Source organism: Sceloporus undulatus, chromosome 6 (genome assembly GCF_019175285.1).
Source record: "Sceloporus undulatus isolate JIND9_A2432 ecotype Alabama chromosome 6, SceUnd_v1.1, whole genome shotgun sequence".
Classification (NCBI taxonomy): Eukaryota; Metazoa; Chordata; class Lepidosauria; order Squamata; family Phrynosomatidae; genus Sceloporus; species Sceloporus undulatus.
The window spans coordinates 99027064-99044506 of record NC_056527.1 but is presented as its reverse complement, the minus strand read 5'-3'; the positions used below and the strand labels follow the sequence as shown (position 1 = coordinate 99044506).

Below are 17443 nucleotides of genomic sequence, written 5' to 3'. Positions count from 1 at the left end.
ACATCTTCCCTACTTCTAATTAAACTTAAGCTCCAGCACTGCTCTACTTCCCAAACTGGCACCCTTCAGATGCCCCATCATCCTCAGCCAACTTGCTGAGTCCTGCCACAAGAAGATGTTACTGTAGTTTAACATATCTGAAGAACACCAGTTTGAGGAAGGTGCTGTTCAAGTCTCGGATTCCTTCTCTTTCCTACATTGGAATGCTCACCCTGCCATAGGCTGGAACTGGAGAAGGAGCCGGTGCTGCACGAAGGATTATAAATGGTGGCTCGACCACGCCCTCGCCGAGAGCCCCACGTATGCCAGGGCAGCTGGTGGCCATCATGGGATAGGGATGCTTGCAACTGAATGGAATGAAGTTGGTGAGAGGATTGGCTGCATGGTATTTATTGTTACATTTACATCTGTCTTTCCTCACAATAAGCTCAAAATGTACATGATTCTCTTATTTGTAGGTTTTAGCCTCACAACAACCCTGTGAGGTAGGTCACGTAAATTAGTGTGGCTGACATAAGCTCACCCAATACGTTTCAAGACTCCTGAAGGTTAGGATCTGCATTTCCCAAGTCCTCGCCTCTTGCTGCTGCATCACATGGGTCTCACATATCCACAAGAAATTGTGAAGGCAAATTTGAATGTGAATTAACTGGCATTAGGTGGAGTGGAGAAAGACAAGGAGCAGTGTGACCAAAGCAATGGCCAACAAAAGGGAGTCTTGAAAGAAGACACGAGAAGCCATTGAGCAGAACTAACAATCTCAGCCTAGATTGGCCAAATTGGAAGTGCCAACTCCAATGTTCGTGAAGCCCAGGGGAGGATATGCTAACATATTCAAAAATTCAAACCAAGGATGTTTGCCCACCATCTGTATGTGAATTTGAGAAAAGTTGTATAAGACATGAGGAGAGAACCAAATAACTCTCTGCTCTTTGGGTTATCTGAACTTTGTTTACTGTCTTTAGAGTTGTACCATCAGGCAAGAGTTTGGGGCAGATCAGCAAGGCCTTAGCAGAACTGGGCCTGTAGGACTTGTCATATTTTGAAGTAAGACAAAATAGTCACCCTCTAAAGGAAAGAAACCTGCAACAAGGTAGTCCAGGGTCTAAAATTAAGTAACCTCAGCCCTGCCCTTGAATCTCGAGCAAGAAGTCCCTTTGCTGTTTGAGAAGATGCACAGATGAAATGTCAACCTTGTGGTCAGGCCTGGAGCAAGAAACAAGCCGTCAGACTGACCAGTTATGAAACAAGCCCCGTGAACAAGTTAGGCAGCACGCAACACAAAGTTTTTGGTGGCTGAAGCAGTGTAAGATGCATACCTATTTATTGTTAACTGTTAATACTGAAAAAAAAAAAAAACACTTTGTCTCATAGGGCAAGTCATAGGCAGGGCTGTTACTATAAGTAACTTTGCAGAACATAACAAAATCAATCTGAATGACTGCAGGAATTGGAATGGCAATAGAGGATCGGTAGGACTTGAAGATAGAGAAGAAGGCAAGAAATTTCAGTAAGAGGTTGTTGGAACAGAACCACGGTATAACAGAACCTGACATATCCTCCAACTGTCCCAATTTGGCAGGAACCATACCAATTAATTCTCTGTCACCCAACTTTATCAGCTGCTGTTAAATTTCCGGTTTTCTCTCCTCCTCCCCACATTCCCCGCTTTGTCCTCAGCTACTTCAGTTGTTGCAAACTGAGTTCAAGGTACAAAAGCAGTTTGCACTCAACTAACTTTGCTGGGGGAGAATGGATCTTGCATTTCCCAGGAGGCTCTGGCAAAAGCAAACTGATGCTGCGCTCTTCTAACTTATGCGTCCTTCCATGTTAACAACTTTTGTCATCTGGACCATGCTCTGATGTTGCTTGGCCACACATGTCTGGTTTTTCAGCTGTGAAATGTTGAAGGGTAGGATGCTGAAGGCTACTACAAACTCAACATTCATGTATATATTTAGTGCAAATCATTTTAATACAGTATTGGTATACTGTTGGTGCAGTAAATGCTCTAAGCAGCTAATAGTATCATACACACATCTTCAATAACATTTTAAAAAATTATATGTACCCAAGGCAGTTCTACTACACAATCTAAGATATTCCATAAACAGTTGAATTCAGTCAAAAACCACTGTTAATAATGTGCATTATTTTTTTTAAAAAAGCCAGACTGAGAGAAAAACAAAAACCAATTTGAACAAAACTATTTGACAAAGGGAAGAATCAAAATTGTAGAACACAAATTGTATTTTTGCTTTTCCATTGTGCACTTTCACATTTATTTAAGCTGTTCCTCCTCTGCTATTGTTGTCTCTTTCTGTTTTATTTTCTAGGAAGAATCGAGACAGCTTCCTAAAAATAAATGTAAACTGTTTATTTTACTCCAGATCACAGCTGATGCTTAGAACTTCTAAAGACAGCTAATAAGAGTGGCCACAACCAGGGGCTCTTCTTCTCAGATGGCTTTCTCCTGCATACTGTATATACTCATGTATAAGTCTAGAAATTTTAGTCAAAAAATTGACCCAAAAAACCTGAGTTGACTTATCCATGGGTCAATGTAAGTACTATACTTTAACTCTTATAAAAAGGGAACCATCCCCTGGTGAAAGCAAAAGTGTAATCGTCCTGAAAGCACTGACCCCTCTCTGCTCTCTCATCCATCCAGCCTTTAGTGGATAGAATTTTGTTAAGATCTTTGGCATCATTTTCCTTTGCTTCATCCTATAGATTCTTTGTCACATGTCCCTAATTTTTACCCTCGAATTATACATGGGTCATATCAAAATCCATAATTTTAAGCCCCAAACCTGCCCTCAACTTATACATGAGGTCGACTTATAGTCGAGTATATATGCTATTCTCACTTTTGTGTGCGCATATCACAAGAGCCATTTACCTGTGTACAGGTCAGGAGCATAAACAGCACCAACCATAGGATTGATCTTCCATCCTAATAAAGGCAGAGAAAAGAGTCAGAGGAGAAACTTGTCCCACTTCATTATTATTCCCCTTCCAATCCTTTCATAACCATTTTTACAGTCCTTATCCCAGAGACCAACCCTAACTCAGAGTAAAGAGGCTGTCTCAGGAAACAGATGTTGGGTATTGTGAAATGGGAACAAATCCATCCATTTTTCCAGCCTCCAAACCTGATCCTAGCCAACTTGAGAACTTTGTTGCAACAACAGTGGGAAAATCTGGTAAAGTTCTTTAGATTTGAAGGGAGTGAGGGATGGTCCAAGCCATTTTGCTGTCTGAGGCAGAACAGCAAATATGCCCTATCTAGTCCCATTCCCACAAGTTGAGGTGCATAGCACTAAAAGTCAGTCAAGTTATTTTGGCACATGTGGCAGAAAAACCACAGCTTATTTCTGTTGCCACCTACCATTCACCACAGGTGCAGCTGGTGGTTTCTTGGTGACTAAACGGGCTGTGGCATTGTTGACCTGGATCAGAAAGAAAAGCAAAAAGTAAGGCCGTGTGGGTCAAATGGCTGGCAGCTTTTTCCAAAGAAGTGGAAAAGTATGAGCGATGGCCCTGATATGGCTGTTAGAATGCTAGATTCAGGATGGATTCACATGTACAAAACATGTCTGTGTGCATCTCTTACATTTGCAGGCAGGCACACCCAGCTACATCAGATCTTACCCACTAGGGAGAACAGAAGATCCTTAAGGGCACACTGATAGGACTTGCAACAAATTTCTGCAGTATGAAGTCTGCTCTGCTCAAGGATCCAGACCCTTCATTCCAATTTCTGTTTGCCTCCTTTCCCCAACAGTGGCAAATGGACATGCTCAGTCTTCAAGCACACTGATATCTCATCTGTGGGTGCTAGCATTTTAGGGATTGGCACCTGGAGTATTGAATTTGCTATTGATATATTCAAGTGGGGCCTGCCACAGAATGTTGCAGTATGGAATACTCTCATCCAGAACACCCCATTCCATTTCCCGTCACATTTATTTTCTGTCACTCTGCACATATACAACAGTCTCCACTGAGCTATTTGTGCATTTTACTCAGTATGATAGAGAAACTGTCCCACTTCAGATATCCTGAGAAGCACTGCTCTAGGAGTCCATCTGCAATGCAGAAATAATGCAGTTTGACACCACTTTAACTGTCATGGCTCCATCCTACAGAAAACTGGGATTTGTAGTTTTGTGAGCACTCTTTGGCAGAGAAGTCTAAAGACCCTGTAAAACTACAAATACTAGGATTCTATAAGATGGAGCTACAGCACTTAAAGTGGTGTTGAATTGCATGATTTCTACAATGTAGATGCACTCTTTGTTTTTGTAGCAAGAACAAATGAACAAGAACAAAAAATTAGCACAGGTAAGAGAGGCCCAGTGCCCACAGAGATGGTCTTCAGGGAGTGCAAGTGCCCCACAGAGTACATGATCCCCATCTGTGATTGCATTATGTAGACCTTGAAACACAGAGCTACTTATATACAGGACTTTATCACACGGAGGCAAATTGGTTAAATCCCATGCAGGAACAGGATTTAAAAATCCACATAAAACCTTCTTTTATGGGTTGTTTTTCAGACGCGTTGGCATCAATGAAAAATAATGGATCATTAATCCGAATGCAAAGTCGGCAAAACACACTCCTTTTTTCTTTCGGGAAGTTCCTGAAAGTAAAAAGGAATGGGTTTTGTTGACTTTGCGTTCGGATTAATGCCACATTATTTCTCATTGATGGAACGTTGTCTGAAAAAGTACCCCTTTTTGTGGGCTATTTCTAATTTCTGTTTGGGTTAACCATGAACATTAAATCAAGTTTCTGCATGGGATCCGTCCCATGTGATAAACTCCATAGAATGTGGTAACTTCTCACCTCAATCTTCCTCCCTTCTACAATGCTGCTGTTCAGCTTCTCTCGTGCCCGGTCAGCATCTTGGCTGTTTTCAAAGGTGACAAAGCCAAAACCCTAAGAGAAAATATCTTAGTAAGCACGAAAGATCTTCTGATGGAAACATTAACAGCAGCTAGTTCCCTCAGATGGAGCCCTGCTGCCAAGAACCCCCCTTGAATTTAGCAGTAATTGAATACTACAATTAAATATTTATTGTATCCTACGGAAGTTTTTCTTCAAGATGTGCTAGACTACAACTCCACCCATCCCCTACCAACCCAGGCTGTTTTACCAAGGATTCATCTGTTCTTTAAAATCTCATCTTGGAGCCAACAATAATGCATTATAAACAAGGTGTCATCCAGAGAAATTGGATTGATAAAAATGCCCTAGATTTGGGAGAGAAAGCCCAACAGGCTTGGGGAATTCACTAACCCAAGGAGCAATGAGGGCACTGTCTTAGATGATCTCAGAAAGAGACTAGACAAATTCATGGAAGTTGAATCTATGAATGGTTATAAGCTTCAACAGCTGCATGTTCAGAGACAGCATGCAACTCAATACCAGTTGTTAGGTGAGATTAGCAAGGGAGAAGGGCCACCACCTTGAAGCCTTGCTCATAGTAATTGTGGAAGCATCTAATTGATGATGGCCAGGAGCTGAATGCTGGCCTAATTGGATTTTGGTCTGATAATATCTGAATTTTAAACGTGTTTAATCAGACCCATGTGGCCACCCACAAAAGATGCATCCCGTGATCCAAAAGAGATGTCCCAGAATCTCTTACAAGGATGCAGGAGCACAACCAACTGGATTGTGTGTCGCATTTGTAGCATTCTTTAAAACCTTCTTTAAAACTGCATCCTCTACAAAACCCTTGTATGGCTCATGCAGTTCAGCTGGCCCTGCCAACATCAAAATCCTGAGCTTCTATGGTGCAACTGTGAGGAAAAAAAGCTTGGCAGAGCAGCGTTGTCTAAGACACCCTAGACTCCCCCCCCCCCCCCTCTTGGTAACTGATACCTTTGACCCACGCTCATTAAAGATGATCTCCACATCTAGGATTTTCCCAAATTGCTAGAAAAGAGAAGGAAAGAAAGTGATCAACAAAGGCAATAAACACAGCAGTTCTTCTCTAGAGAACATTTCCATGATCATGTGTAAAAATTACAGACCAAGATTTTATACCATTGTCTGTTACAAATACTTGGGATACTTCCCTGAAAATTCAGTCAGAGCAATGCCACTTGCATCTCCATTATGGAGATTCAACTTATATCAAACACCACAAGACTGTCCCCCTTCTTGCCATATCTCGAAATGTGACATCGGTAGCCTACCTCCTTTTGCATTCACTATGGTCATGCCATCCCCTGCCTCTAGAGCCAGCAGAGAGCAAAGAAGTGAGTAGCATCAGTGTCCAGTAAAAGTGGGCAGTTTACCCAGACCCACAGATGATGTCTAGAAGGTCCCTCAGTCTCCTGGCCAAGCCTCAGACCTTCTTTGCTTTGGACCCTCCCAGCCCCACTCCCTGGCCAAGCTCCCCTACTTCTGCTCATGTAATACAACACAGAGAAAGCAGATGTGTCTTATTATGTGTAGGATGGACTCACCCCAAACATCTGTCGCAGGTCTGGATCACGAAAGCGGAAGGGGATGTTGGACACATGAAGGCGTTTGGGCTGGCTCTTGTTCTCAGTGCTTTCAGTTTCCTCTGTCTCAGGAGACAGCTCAGGTGCAGGGACCTCTTCTGGCTGCTGGGGGGTGGGATGGTGTAGGATAGGTGGAGAGGAAATGAAGCAGGATCATGCACACCACTAAGGCAACCCTCCCCTTGCACCTCTGCATGGTGGACATAAGACAACTCTGGACCTGAGAGGCTGGCATTCATCCAGCCTCTGACGAAACAAGATGGCCAAGGCTGGGTAACTCTCCACAATGGATATTAGCCAATTCATGTTACATGCAATCATGAGGGAAAAGAAGATTTACAAGATGACTACAGTTCTCTGGGGCTGTATAGGAATGGGGTGGAAAGATGACAGGAGAGATCGGTTAACAGAAAGGGTGGACGTCATACTCATTAGCTGCTCCATGGAACATCTGGTGGCTACTCAAACCTTTATATGCTGAATGGAAGGAGACCAATGTGCATGATGTTGGTGGAGAACTTGGAACTGAAAATCATTGGCAAACTTCATCCTGGTGCTGAATGCAAGAAGCTCCCTTCCACAGCTTTGCATTATTGGTAGACAGGTTGACTCTCCCTTACTGGGAATTCTGAAATCCAAAATATTCCAAAAACTAAAACCTTTTTCATGGGTGACTAAGATACCTTTGCTTTCTATTGGCTCAGTGTACACAAACTTTGTTTCATGCATAAAATTATTTAAAATATTGTATAAAATTACCTTCAGGCTATGGGTGTTATGTGTATATGAAACATAAATGAATTTTGTGTTTAGACTTGGGGTCCTATCTCCAAGATGTCTCATTATGTATATATATGGAAATACACATACTCTAAAATCCAAAAATATCCAAAATCCAGAAACAATTCTTGCCTGGAACTGTCTACAGTTCTGAGAGGCAGGTCTCAGGTCAGCATCTTTGAGTCTTTTCCTGGTACTTGCTATATGAGCATAGCTTAGGAATGTTTGGGTTTTTGTTGAATAGGATTCCCCAAATCCCACAGCCATGTGACTGGGCCTTTAGATAAGCAATTAGGCAAATCAGAGCAATCAATGGTTCTTTGCCATGATGATGATATTTGGGTACATTTTATTAATACAAAAGTGAGCTTAACTGCCAAATTCAATGGCATGTGCACTGCCACCTGGGAGAGTAGCAGAAGATCAAGTTATTAGTTGGGCTATGGAACATGCACTTCCCATTCTGTGCTCTGACACATACAACTTGGTGGGTGGCCTTGAGAAAGTATGATTTCCCAGCCACCCAACATTGCAAGAAAAAAATGAAACCACTTTTTGCAAATAACTAGAATTTTCAGACTAGGTTACAAAAGGAAACAAAAGGTGTGTTGTTCTGTTGTTGGTGGTGTTTTTTTTCTTTTTTAGAAAAATCAATATTCAACTCTGTCTCAGCCTGTAGGCTGCATTCTGCCTGCTTTATCACCGCAGTAGTCACAGCATGACTGGATATTTGAAGCTTTCATGGAAAGTTGGAGCTTTCTGTGATTGCCTTTTCCATTTGTGCATGGAATGGAAGAAAAAACATCTGCCACCTGAATGGGCTGGAAATCTTGATTTCCTCTAAGCTAGCACATTTGGAGCAAAGCAAAATAATCATTATTGCCATGACTGTCATTATTACTAACCGTTGCCACCTAGATGCATGCCCTTAAACAGGAATAGGGAACCTTTGGCCTTCAAAAGGTTTTGGAATGCAACTACCAAAAGCCCTGGTCAGCATAATCCCTGGTGAGAAATTATGGGAATCTGCAGTGTCTGATCTTCCTGAGAAACTTCCAATGCTACAGTCAGTTTTGGTTTTGGAGAGAAGGAAATTATTATGCACAAGGTATCATGTCATGAATTTAGATAAACCATTTGGCTTCCTGTCTTTCCTAGCACTATCCTAAGTGCTCATTGGACATGGTCATTATGCAAAAACATAAGCAGGCCGGTACCTGCTAGTGTTCCACTTCCCTCTTGATTTGTTTTGTCTTTTGTATTGTGCCTATTAAATCTTAAATTGTGAGCCTTCTTTCAGCAGAAAGATAATGTATGAAATGTAGCAGATAAATCATTAATATTATTATGGATCATTTTAGAGTTCAAGTGGAGATCCCTATGTTTGAATGTTCTTTCAAGTAATTAAAAATGCTGAACATGTTTGCACAAAGAATATCAGCACGTCAAGGAGAGGACTTCTAACCTACTAGATTTCTTCCTGACACAGTAGTATGTGATCTGCATGGGGTTTTATTTTAATATTTTACATGGGGGAAACATTCACTCATGCATTCTCTTGACTGGTACTTGAAGGGACACTTCAAGTTCAGTAAGAGGGACAGGGTTCTTCTGTCTGGGAAGCCATATGAAACTGGCTGGGGTACAACTACAGTAAGTAATTTTTATTGTGGATAGTTCTTTAAGAGTAAATAGTAAAATCCAGAACCAAACTGATGAACAGGGCAAAGAGTTAGAGCCCTATACCTGTGTCTGGAAAGGGTCCCAATCCAGATTGAGTTCCCATGCCTGCCATTTATTCATTGAAAGCATTCACTCAACTGCTAACTGCATGAGCCTCACAGTTTGCAATTTGACCCTTTCTATATATTGCTAGATTCTGTGAAGGCTCAAAGTTTGTTCATTTGTCAGAGGATGTGAAGACTTGAAAGTATAGTCCAGTGGTTCCCCAATATGGCCAAGAAGGCCAATGGAAATTAGATCTCATCTTGTTTCCACCAAATCTCATTACCCAAAAGCAGATCCACTCTTCTTCCAAATCTTCTCTCCTCATCACCAACCAAAAAAGTAAATGTTCCAATGTACCAGCAAAAATTATTCACTGGGGTTAATGAACAGGATGGACACACACGTACACACACACACACCAGCATACAGGAGAACATTAGTGGAGAGAAAAGCAATTTGTGGGAACTTTGTGTAGAAGATTTGGGCAGACGTACCAGGTGACACAGAGAACAATCCCAAACTTGCACCTCTCTTTTTTCCATGCAGATGGACCTATCCAACTCAAGATGCAGAACACCACCACGATGCAACATTCCGAGAGCATGGCGAGGTGTGTGCAGCCTTTCTTGCAATGGCTTAAATGACTGGGAGAATAGCCAGAAAAGCAATCAATCTGGCATAGGGACAACGTTGAACTTGTCTTTGAATCTGCTACAGGCTATTCCAGTGGTTCCCAAACAAACCATATTGGGGAACCACTCGACTATACTGTACAGCAGCAGCCTGAACTTCAGAGGAGTTGCCCAAGGTGAGGGCTACGGAGTTTTTTTGCACAGCTAAAAATGTGGCTTACCTTTCCCGGTTTGAATCCTCTTTTGGAATGCAGCCGAATATTATCGCTCGCATTTTGCCACTGATGCTGTCTCTCACCTAAAACCCAGCTAGAAACCACGCTCAGCTGGCCGATTTGCAAAGCCGGGAAGTCCCTGACTTTGCAAATCAGCCAACTGAGTATGGCTGGGAGCTTGGATTTAGGCAGGAGGCAGCATTGGTGGCAAAATTCGAGTGATAGTATCCAGCTGCATCCTGGAAGAGAATTCAAACTGGGAAAGGTAAGCCGGGTTTTTTAGCTGTGTGAAAAACTCCTAAGAATCAGCAACATGGAGAACTCCTTTAAACTTTGGGTTAAAACAAGTGGATTTACCACCCTCTGATATGGAAGGTATCAGCCCCACTTCTATACTGTCTACCAATGAGAGGCAGGGCCTATTGGGAGGGATGCTTAAGGACTACATGTAAGGATGACAGCAACACATGTACAAAGAAGCATTGAGGGACTCTGTGTGTGTGTGAGTACAAAACATATGATTTGTAGCCATACTAGGTGCCACTATGCAATGGGCTGGTCACAAACTAACTGCATGGGCTTGCTTTTACAGACAGCAAAGAAAGTGAACTTTGTCTGGACACTTCATAATCAGAACAGACATTGCGCAAGAAACAAACAGCTATGTCTTAACTTTTTAAAAACAAAAATAAAAAGCAGCCTTGGGAAGCTGTGCATTTTTGTGGAGGAAGAGCATGCTTAACCCTCCCCTACCTGCACTGTTTCCCCACTTAAAAATTATCCTATCTCAAGCTGTTTTTCCAGATATAGAAGCTAATGGTGCTCATAGAAATCTTCCTATAAATTGAACCATCCTCAGCAGCGAATCAGTGGTGAATGGGGGTAGGCAATGATTTAACTTTAATAAAGTTGCCTCTGGTTTTTATTTTCCCCATTCCTGTGGTTCTACCCCTCCTTCTGGTCTCATTGATGCTGAGGAGAGATGGGGATAGAGAAAAGGAGGAAAATAAATTGGCTTTGAAACAAAACACCAAAGATGTATTAAGGCTCAGGTTTCATCCGTTATCAAAAGGAAGATTCCCTCTGACCTTTCCTCCCTTACCTTTTTGCTCTCACCCTTTGCAAACAAGCAAAGATTTTTCTATTCTGACAGGCATTTGATGAGTGATGACACAAGGGCCCATCTTACATAATGCGTACAATATTGCTAAATGCTGTGCATGTTTGTGTGTTTTAATATATGGTTTAACCTGGTTTTATTTTTTCTGATTGTTTAATTGTTTTGACTTTTGTACTTTGTGCATTTTTAAACAAAGTTTTTTAATTGTTGCAAGCAGCTTTGAGTCTCAGTCTAGGGGAAAGGAAGATAATAATAATAATGGTAAAATTAAAAAACATAGCCATGTTAGTCTGTAAAACCAGTATATAAAGAGATCTTGTAGCACCTTTGAGACTAACTGAAAGAAAGAAGTTGGTGGCATGAGTTTTTGTGGAGTGGGCTTTCCACTCCACCAAATGCATCTGAGGAAGTAGATTTAAGCCTACAAAAACTCATGCTGCCAACCTCTTTCTTTCAGGTAGTCTCAAAGGTGTTACAAGGTCTCTTTAAATAATAATAATAATAATAATAATAATAATAATAATAATAATATAATAACCACAATGAACATACACTGAGTCAGCATGCATATATGCTCTTAGGCTGTGCTGTGAGAATGACTAAGTTTACGGCACCTGCGGCAAGGAGCGCCTATCATGTTGCTATTAAAACACAACAGATACACACAAGATTTGGGCCACTCTGAAATGCAAGCAATCCACCAGGCACTAGCCAAACCCCCTTGGGCCTTCAACCATTCTCCACCACCTACCCATTGTCCCTCCCATCCCGAACCAAAGCAATTCATCATATATTTCCCCCATCCTCCCACTGCCAGCCAGAAGCATCCCTCAAATACAATATGGGCTCTTTGCTCATAAAGACAAGTTCAACAGGGATTAAATTCTCGTACCAAGATTCATTGGGTGGGAGGGTGTTTCAAATGCACAGGAGTGGTGGGGCAGGGAGGTGTCAGGGTGAGAAGACAAGCAGGTGCACTTGCACAGTGAGTAAAAGGTTAACTACTCATGGATTAATTAGGCTATAACAAGAGAAATGTGATGGAGTCCAAGATGCCTGGGAGAAAACCTGAGTTTGATGGGAGGTCCACGAAGGCTGCTGTTAACACCCCAGGAAAGGCCCTAATCCAGAAAAGATACAGCGGTCATTGCAGGGGGTGAATTTACTACATATCAGGAGTTCTTTTGCTGATGGTACTTAGCAGCTACTTTCCAGAAGATGGGAGAGAAAGGAGGAAAGGAAAAAGGATACACACACATACACACACATTATAGACTCATTCCAGCAGTCTCTTCTTTGACCTCTGTGGCAAATGCAAAGAGGAGGTAATCTAGGGTTTTTAAAACATTACTTAAAGAAAATAGTATGACAAGTTTGCTTGTGCTAATTTATACGTAAAGATACATTACATCAAGATATGTAAAAATTAGTCACAATGACTACAATTTAGCCAGTGCATCTCACCACAGTAGGGAAGACTGGCCAGGTGACCTGTGAGCCTGCCTGTTCAGTCTAACCATTGACAGGCAGCTTCAAGACCTCTGGCTGCTCTTCATTCACAGGACTCTGGCAGAATTTAGAAAAGTTACATTTTCAGACCATAGCTCTCAGGATCACGATGTACTCCAGGCATAGTGTCCTTAATCCCCCTGCCCAACCAAAAAGAATCAGGATATGCAGACTGAGAATTCTCCTTGGCCATGACAGATCTTCTTGTGCAAAGTGGATATAGTCTAGAGTTGCAGCCTGAAAAACTGGGAGGGCTCCTGTACCTTTGACGCAACCCGACAACAAGCAGCACCTACTGAAGTTCTCTGTTCTACAGAACCATTAAAGGTATTGGAGCCCTAACTAGTTTTCATTCTAGAAACCATAAAACACAATATTTTGTGGATGGATGTCCTCTTCCAGTTTTAGGGCATTCAGCAATGGCCCAACTTGCCATTCTCTGGAGATCTCCCAGTCATGAAGGGTGGGAAAGATGATAACCTGAACTAGCAGAAAAGAACTGGAAACAGGTAACTAAGATCCAAAATACACTGCAGAAATAATCCCGTTTAAGACCACTTTAACTGCCCTGGTTTAGTGCTAGGGAACCCTGGGAATCGTAGTTTATTGTAGCACCAGAGTTCTCTACCATTCCTAGAATTCCCTAGTGTTGAACCAGGGCAGTTTAAGTGGTCTTAAACTGAATTATTTCTGCAGTGTGTTTTGAACTAGAGCAGGATTAGACACAACGGCAGATGCTGATGACTGGGAAGTGAATCGGTTAAAATTTTAATCCAGATTTCAAATGGGCTATCCAAAGTGCTGGACTGTAAAAGGTAAAAGTAGTCCCTTGACATGAATGTCGTCAAAACCAACTGTAGGGTGCGATGCTCATCTCCGTTTCTAAGCCAAAGAGCTTGCATTGGTATCTATCAATCTACTGTATTTGCATTTGCATGCTTTCAAACTGCTAGGTTGGCAGAAGCTGAGACTAGTGATGGGAGCTCATCCCATCATGCAGCACTCAGGCCTTGAACTGCCAACCTTCCAATCTTCCAATCAGCAGAACCACTTAGTCTCAACCACTAAGGCACTGCTTAGTGTACACCCAAAATAACTATAAGAATAATAGAAATAATGGACTGTACACCCAAAATAACTGCAACACCTTGTATAGGTCCTTTAAAAATTTGTCTAGGCTCTGATGCAGATTCATTGTTCCCTCTGACACAGGAACCACTGGTCACCCTTGAATCAAGATCATTTCCACCATTTTGTCTCCTCGTTCAGGCAAAGACATCAAATGTAGTCTGGATAAAGAACAACCAAGCCATGGACTGATGACTGTACAGTTGCTGATTCTGAATCAGTCCTTTCAGCTGTGCCTTTAACAACAATTTGACTTGCAAGAATTAGCAGGTGATCATGTTTACCTCTATGCTATTAAAAGCTTGACCTCCTGGTTCTCCCAGCTTGTGCTGCCACTAAATGGAACAAGGGCAGGCTAGATCTCTCCACCACATTAGCAACATTATGACAGTTTAGACAACAAGGGGGAGGCCAAATTAGGCAACTGTGAAATAGGTCTGAGCAGGCTTTGAGTTTTCTTTGAAATTGTTGCACCGTCCTACTTTATAGCAAAATGAGGCAGGATGCTTCAAGTGGTATACTGGGGGATGCAGCTGGCATTCAGAGAATTGCCCATGTTTTAATTATTGTTGTTGTTGTTGTTGTTACCACCACTATTTTACAACCAGAAAAAGGAAAGGGGTACCATTTGGGTTTTCTATTTTGGCATCTAACTGACTTGTGCCTTCTCTGTGTACAGTCTCATGGAGGACACTGTGTCCTTGAGAGGGGCTATCACTGACACACCACTTGTCCCATGAAGATAAACAGCTGCTGGTGAAGATGGTGAAAGATGGGAAGGAGACGGATTGAAAGAGAGAGAACAGGGAATCTGATAGGGGTGCAGCTGTCTTGGCTGGAGAAAAAAGTGTTACTCAATATGGACACACAGAAGGCCATCTCCTTCATGGTCACAGGCTCTGGGAAGACAGAATAAGTTGTTACCCGGAAAGGTGAAAAAGGAGACCTCCGGAGATGTGTAAAAATGGAAAAGCAAAGCTCTTATTGCTTTCTTCTGAGCAGGAATTAGGAGTTGCCTAGTTCTGGAGAGCTGCATCTACAAATCCTAATCGGAAACTTTCAAACTGCATCTACTTGATATCTATCATATCATGTTGTCCTTATATGTAATAGTACTTTTGGAGGTAGTAAAGGATCAAGACAGTCCAACCTGACAGAATGCCAAATTTGTAAAACTCACTGGGTCATCTAGGTCAAGTAAAAACTGCCAGCAGACAACCAGGCAGAGCTATTTTCACCCTCTGGTAATCTAAGAAAATACAAGACACAGTGAGGAGGAGTAGTTTGAGTGCTGGACTACTACTCTGGTGATCAGGGTTCAAATCCTCACTCGGCCATAAAAACCCAGTGGGTCACAGAGGAAGGTAAAGGCAACCCCCACTCAAGATCTCACCAAGAAAACCCTGTGATAGGGTCGCCATAAGTCAGAAATGACTTGAAGGCACACAACAACAACACAAACCTAAAAATACTGACATGTATGTGTGGCCAAGTTTGTTATTAGAAATTTGCTGAGCAAACAAAGCTGGTCTCTTTTGTAGATGCCTTCTGTATATTAATACTTTGCACATATATAACACTCCTCCAGATTTGTTCTTTAATAATCCTTGTGGCAACAACCTTGCAAATTAAACCAGTAAAAGCACTGTTGTTTGCAAAATGTTTGTTTCTGCTACCTTTGCATCTGGTAAACAGGTTTTTGTAGCACTTCAAATGTTCACAAGACCTGCATGACCATAGATTTAGATTAGTGGAAATCCAATGTATAAAGTGTAAGCAACAGTCATCTTTTCAAACCTGGGTGAGATGGCACTGATCTCTGCCCAAGGGTAGCTAGAGGCAAAAGAAGACAGGAGCATTGCACTTTTAATACATGTGTAGAAGAAGGTGTCTCAGGGGATACAGTTTGTCTTGCTGTGTAAGACATACCTGCTGAAACCCCCTCTTCAACCAAAATATTACTGACACAGGAGCTCTGCCTTCTTTGACACCTGGCTGCACTACCCCTGTTAGATAGTGACAGACCAAAAGAAAACAAACAAATCCTTGTTTGGCTTTTCCCTCTCCTTTTAAACAATGCACAGCAAAATTGGCAAGTGAAGTTTTTTGTGATATGAAGCCAAATATAATTGCCTGCCAATTGCTATGATCAAACGTTCATTAAAGAAAATGCTTCATGGGCTGGTTCCAAAGGGTTAGTCCTAGAGACCCTGTTAGCATAATAACACTTGGTGAAACAATATTACAAGCTTGGGGAATGTGATCTCCAGGTGCTGAAGGACTCCATTTTCCATTAGCCCCTACCAGTTTGGCCAATGGTGAAGAATGATGGGATTAGCAGTTCATCAGTATCAAGAGTGCCATACACTCCCCAGTCCTGTGACACCAAGTTAGGCCACTTTCCCATGTTGCTCAGGCCTGCCTACTCCCAGTGGCTCTCTAAGGTTTTTTAGACAGGAATCTTTCCAGTCTTATGAGAAGAGTCCAAAAGAATGAACCCAGGAACTTCTGCACGCAGATCATGCACTTGGCCACTAAAGTATGGTTTCTGCTATAATCAAATAACTGTATTAAGAAGAGTCATGACTGGAATAGCACTGCACAGCCTTGTATTTGCAGTTCACTTTGGCTACTGGAGAGACTGTCATCCGGAAGTGTTTAAATGTCAGAACCTATCATCCATGGCATGACAAACACTTGAGATTTATGGCACTATTAAGTGTCATGATGTCTCTGAGAAATCTTGTGAACTATAGTTTGGGGATGTGACTGTCAATGTGAGAAACTCTGTAAAGTTGATATCTCTCAAAATGACAGTCCTGCATTCTTTTAGTGTTAAGCTATAGTGCAGCAGTTAAGAATTTGATCAAGGAGGCTGGTCTTTGAAATCTTTCTTGAAACACAAAATTACTGTGGCTGTAATCATATACATGCTTACTTGGAAGTAAATCTCATTGCACAAAGCAAGGCTAATATCTAAATAAATATAGGCTGTGATTGGCCTTTGGGAAGTCACTATTCCCTCAGCTTCAGCCTTCTGCTTCCAATTTTAGGGGGGGGATTGGTCTCCCTTGCAGGGCTGTTGTATTAGTGAGAAAGAATATCTGGAATGCTCTGAACATTTGAATGTGATATATAAATGCTGAGTATTATTAAGATAAAAATGAATGGTAGTCTAGAGTACCCTGTCCCTTTTGCAGACACTTAGTGCCATTTTGCATGGCATGGAGTTAAACCAGAGTTCACATGGTAATATACATAACAGTGTAGCAGTAAATACACTCAGGTTTTAGGCCAAACTTTACAAGAGTCCTCAAGGTATTGAACATATTGTGGGGATAGGGCTCAGCACCTTGCATAATTTCTTTTCAATTTGGCCTGAAATCCAAAATAGATTCACTACCTCAGTGACATGGAAGCCATTAGGCAAGTTTAATGGAGCTAAACAAGATTGCCAGCAGACTGGTGGAAATGATCTTAGGCCTCATAAGGGGTGACTGCCCTTCAAAAGCTGGCAACCTTTCCATGTGTGATGTATTACATGCAGAATATTGGGAACTCTCAGCCATTTATTCATTGAGGCTAATGAACAGGATATTTTAAAGTCTCCCTACTTCAGCGGAGATTCTTCCCCCACCACTAGACCAAAGAAAAAGGCAAATCTTTCCTCCTGCATGTTAATCCTTCCTTAGAAGTCTAACCACTCTTTAAGGGAAATTTAAAGGGAGATGCATAATACTTTAATGAAGGAGGACGGAACATAAGCAATAAGCTGATGACCAGAGAGAATGTGGAACTGCAGGAAAA

At 41.8% G+C, this 17443-nt stretch overlaps 2 protein-coding genes across 4 annotated transcripts in view; both read right to left on the bottom strand.

The window, feature by feature from the left end:
• LOC121933510 (RNA binding protein fox-1 homolog 1-like) overlaps positions 1-17443 on the bottom strand; it is a 576905-nt gene that overhangs the window by 11216 nt on the left and 548246 nt on the right. The gene's annotated exons all lie outside the window — the stretch shown is intronic.
• The window catches only part of LOC121933506 (RNA binding protein fox-1 homolog 1-like), a 31470-nt gene continuing 14317 nt past the window's right edge, over positions 291-17443 (bottom strand). Inside the window, exons 3-8 of one of the 3 annotated variants that reach the window (XM_042473355.1) lie at positions 6486-6629; positions 5896-5949; positions 4855-4947; positions 3392-3452; positions 2903-2956; positions 291-347 (exon numbers count right to left, since the gene is read on the bottom strand). In XM_042473355.1, the coding sequence (XP_042329289.1) occupies positions 325-347; positions 2903-2956; positions 3392-3452; positions 4855-4947; positions 5896-5949; positions 6486-6629 (429 nt within the window). In that variant the 3' untranslated portion in view covers positions 291-324. The remainder of the gene's footprint in view (positions 348-2902; positions 2957-3391; positions 3453-4854; positions 4948-5895; positions 5950-6485; positions 6630-17443) is intronic. The other 2 variants (XM_042473356.1, XM_042473358.1) reach the window with 2 other exon arrangements.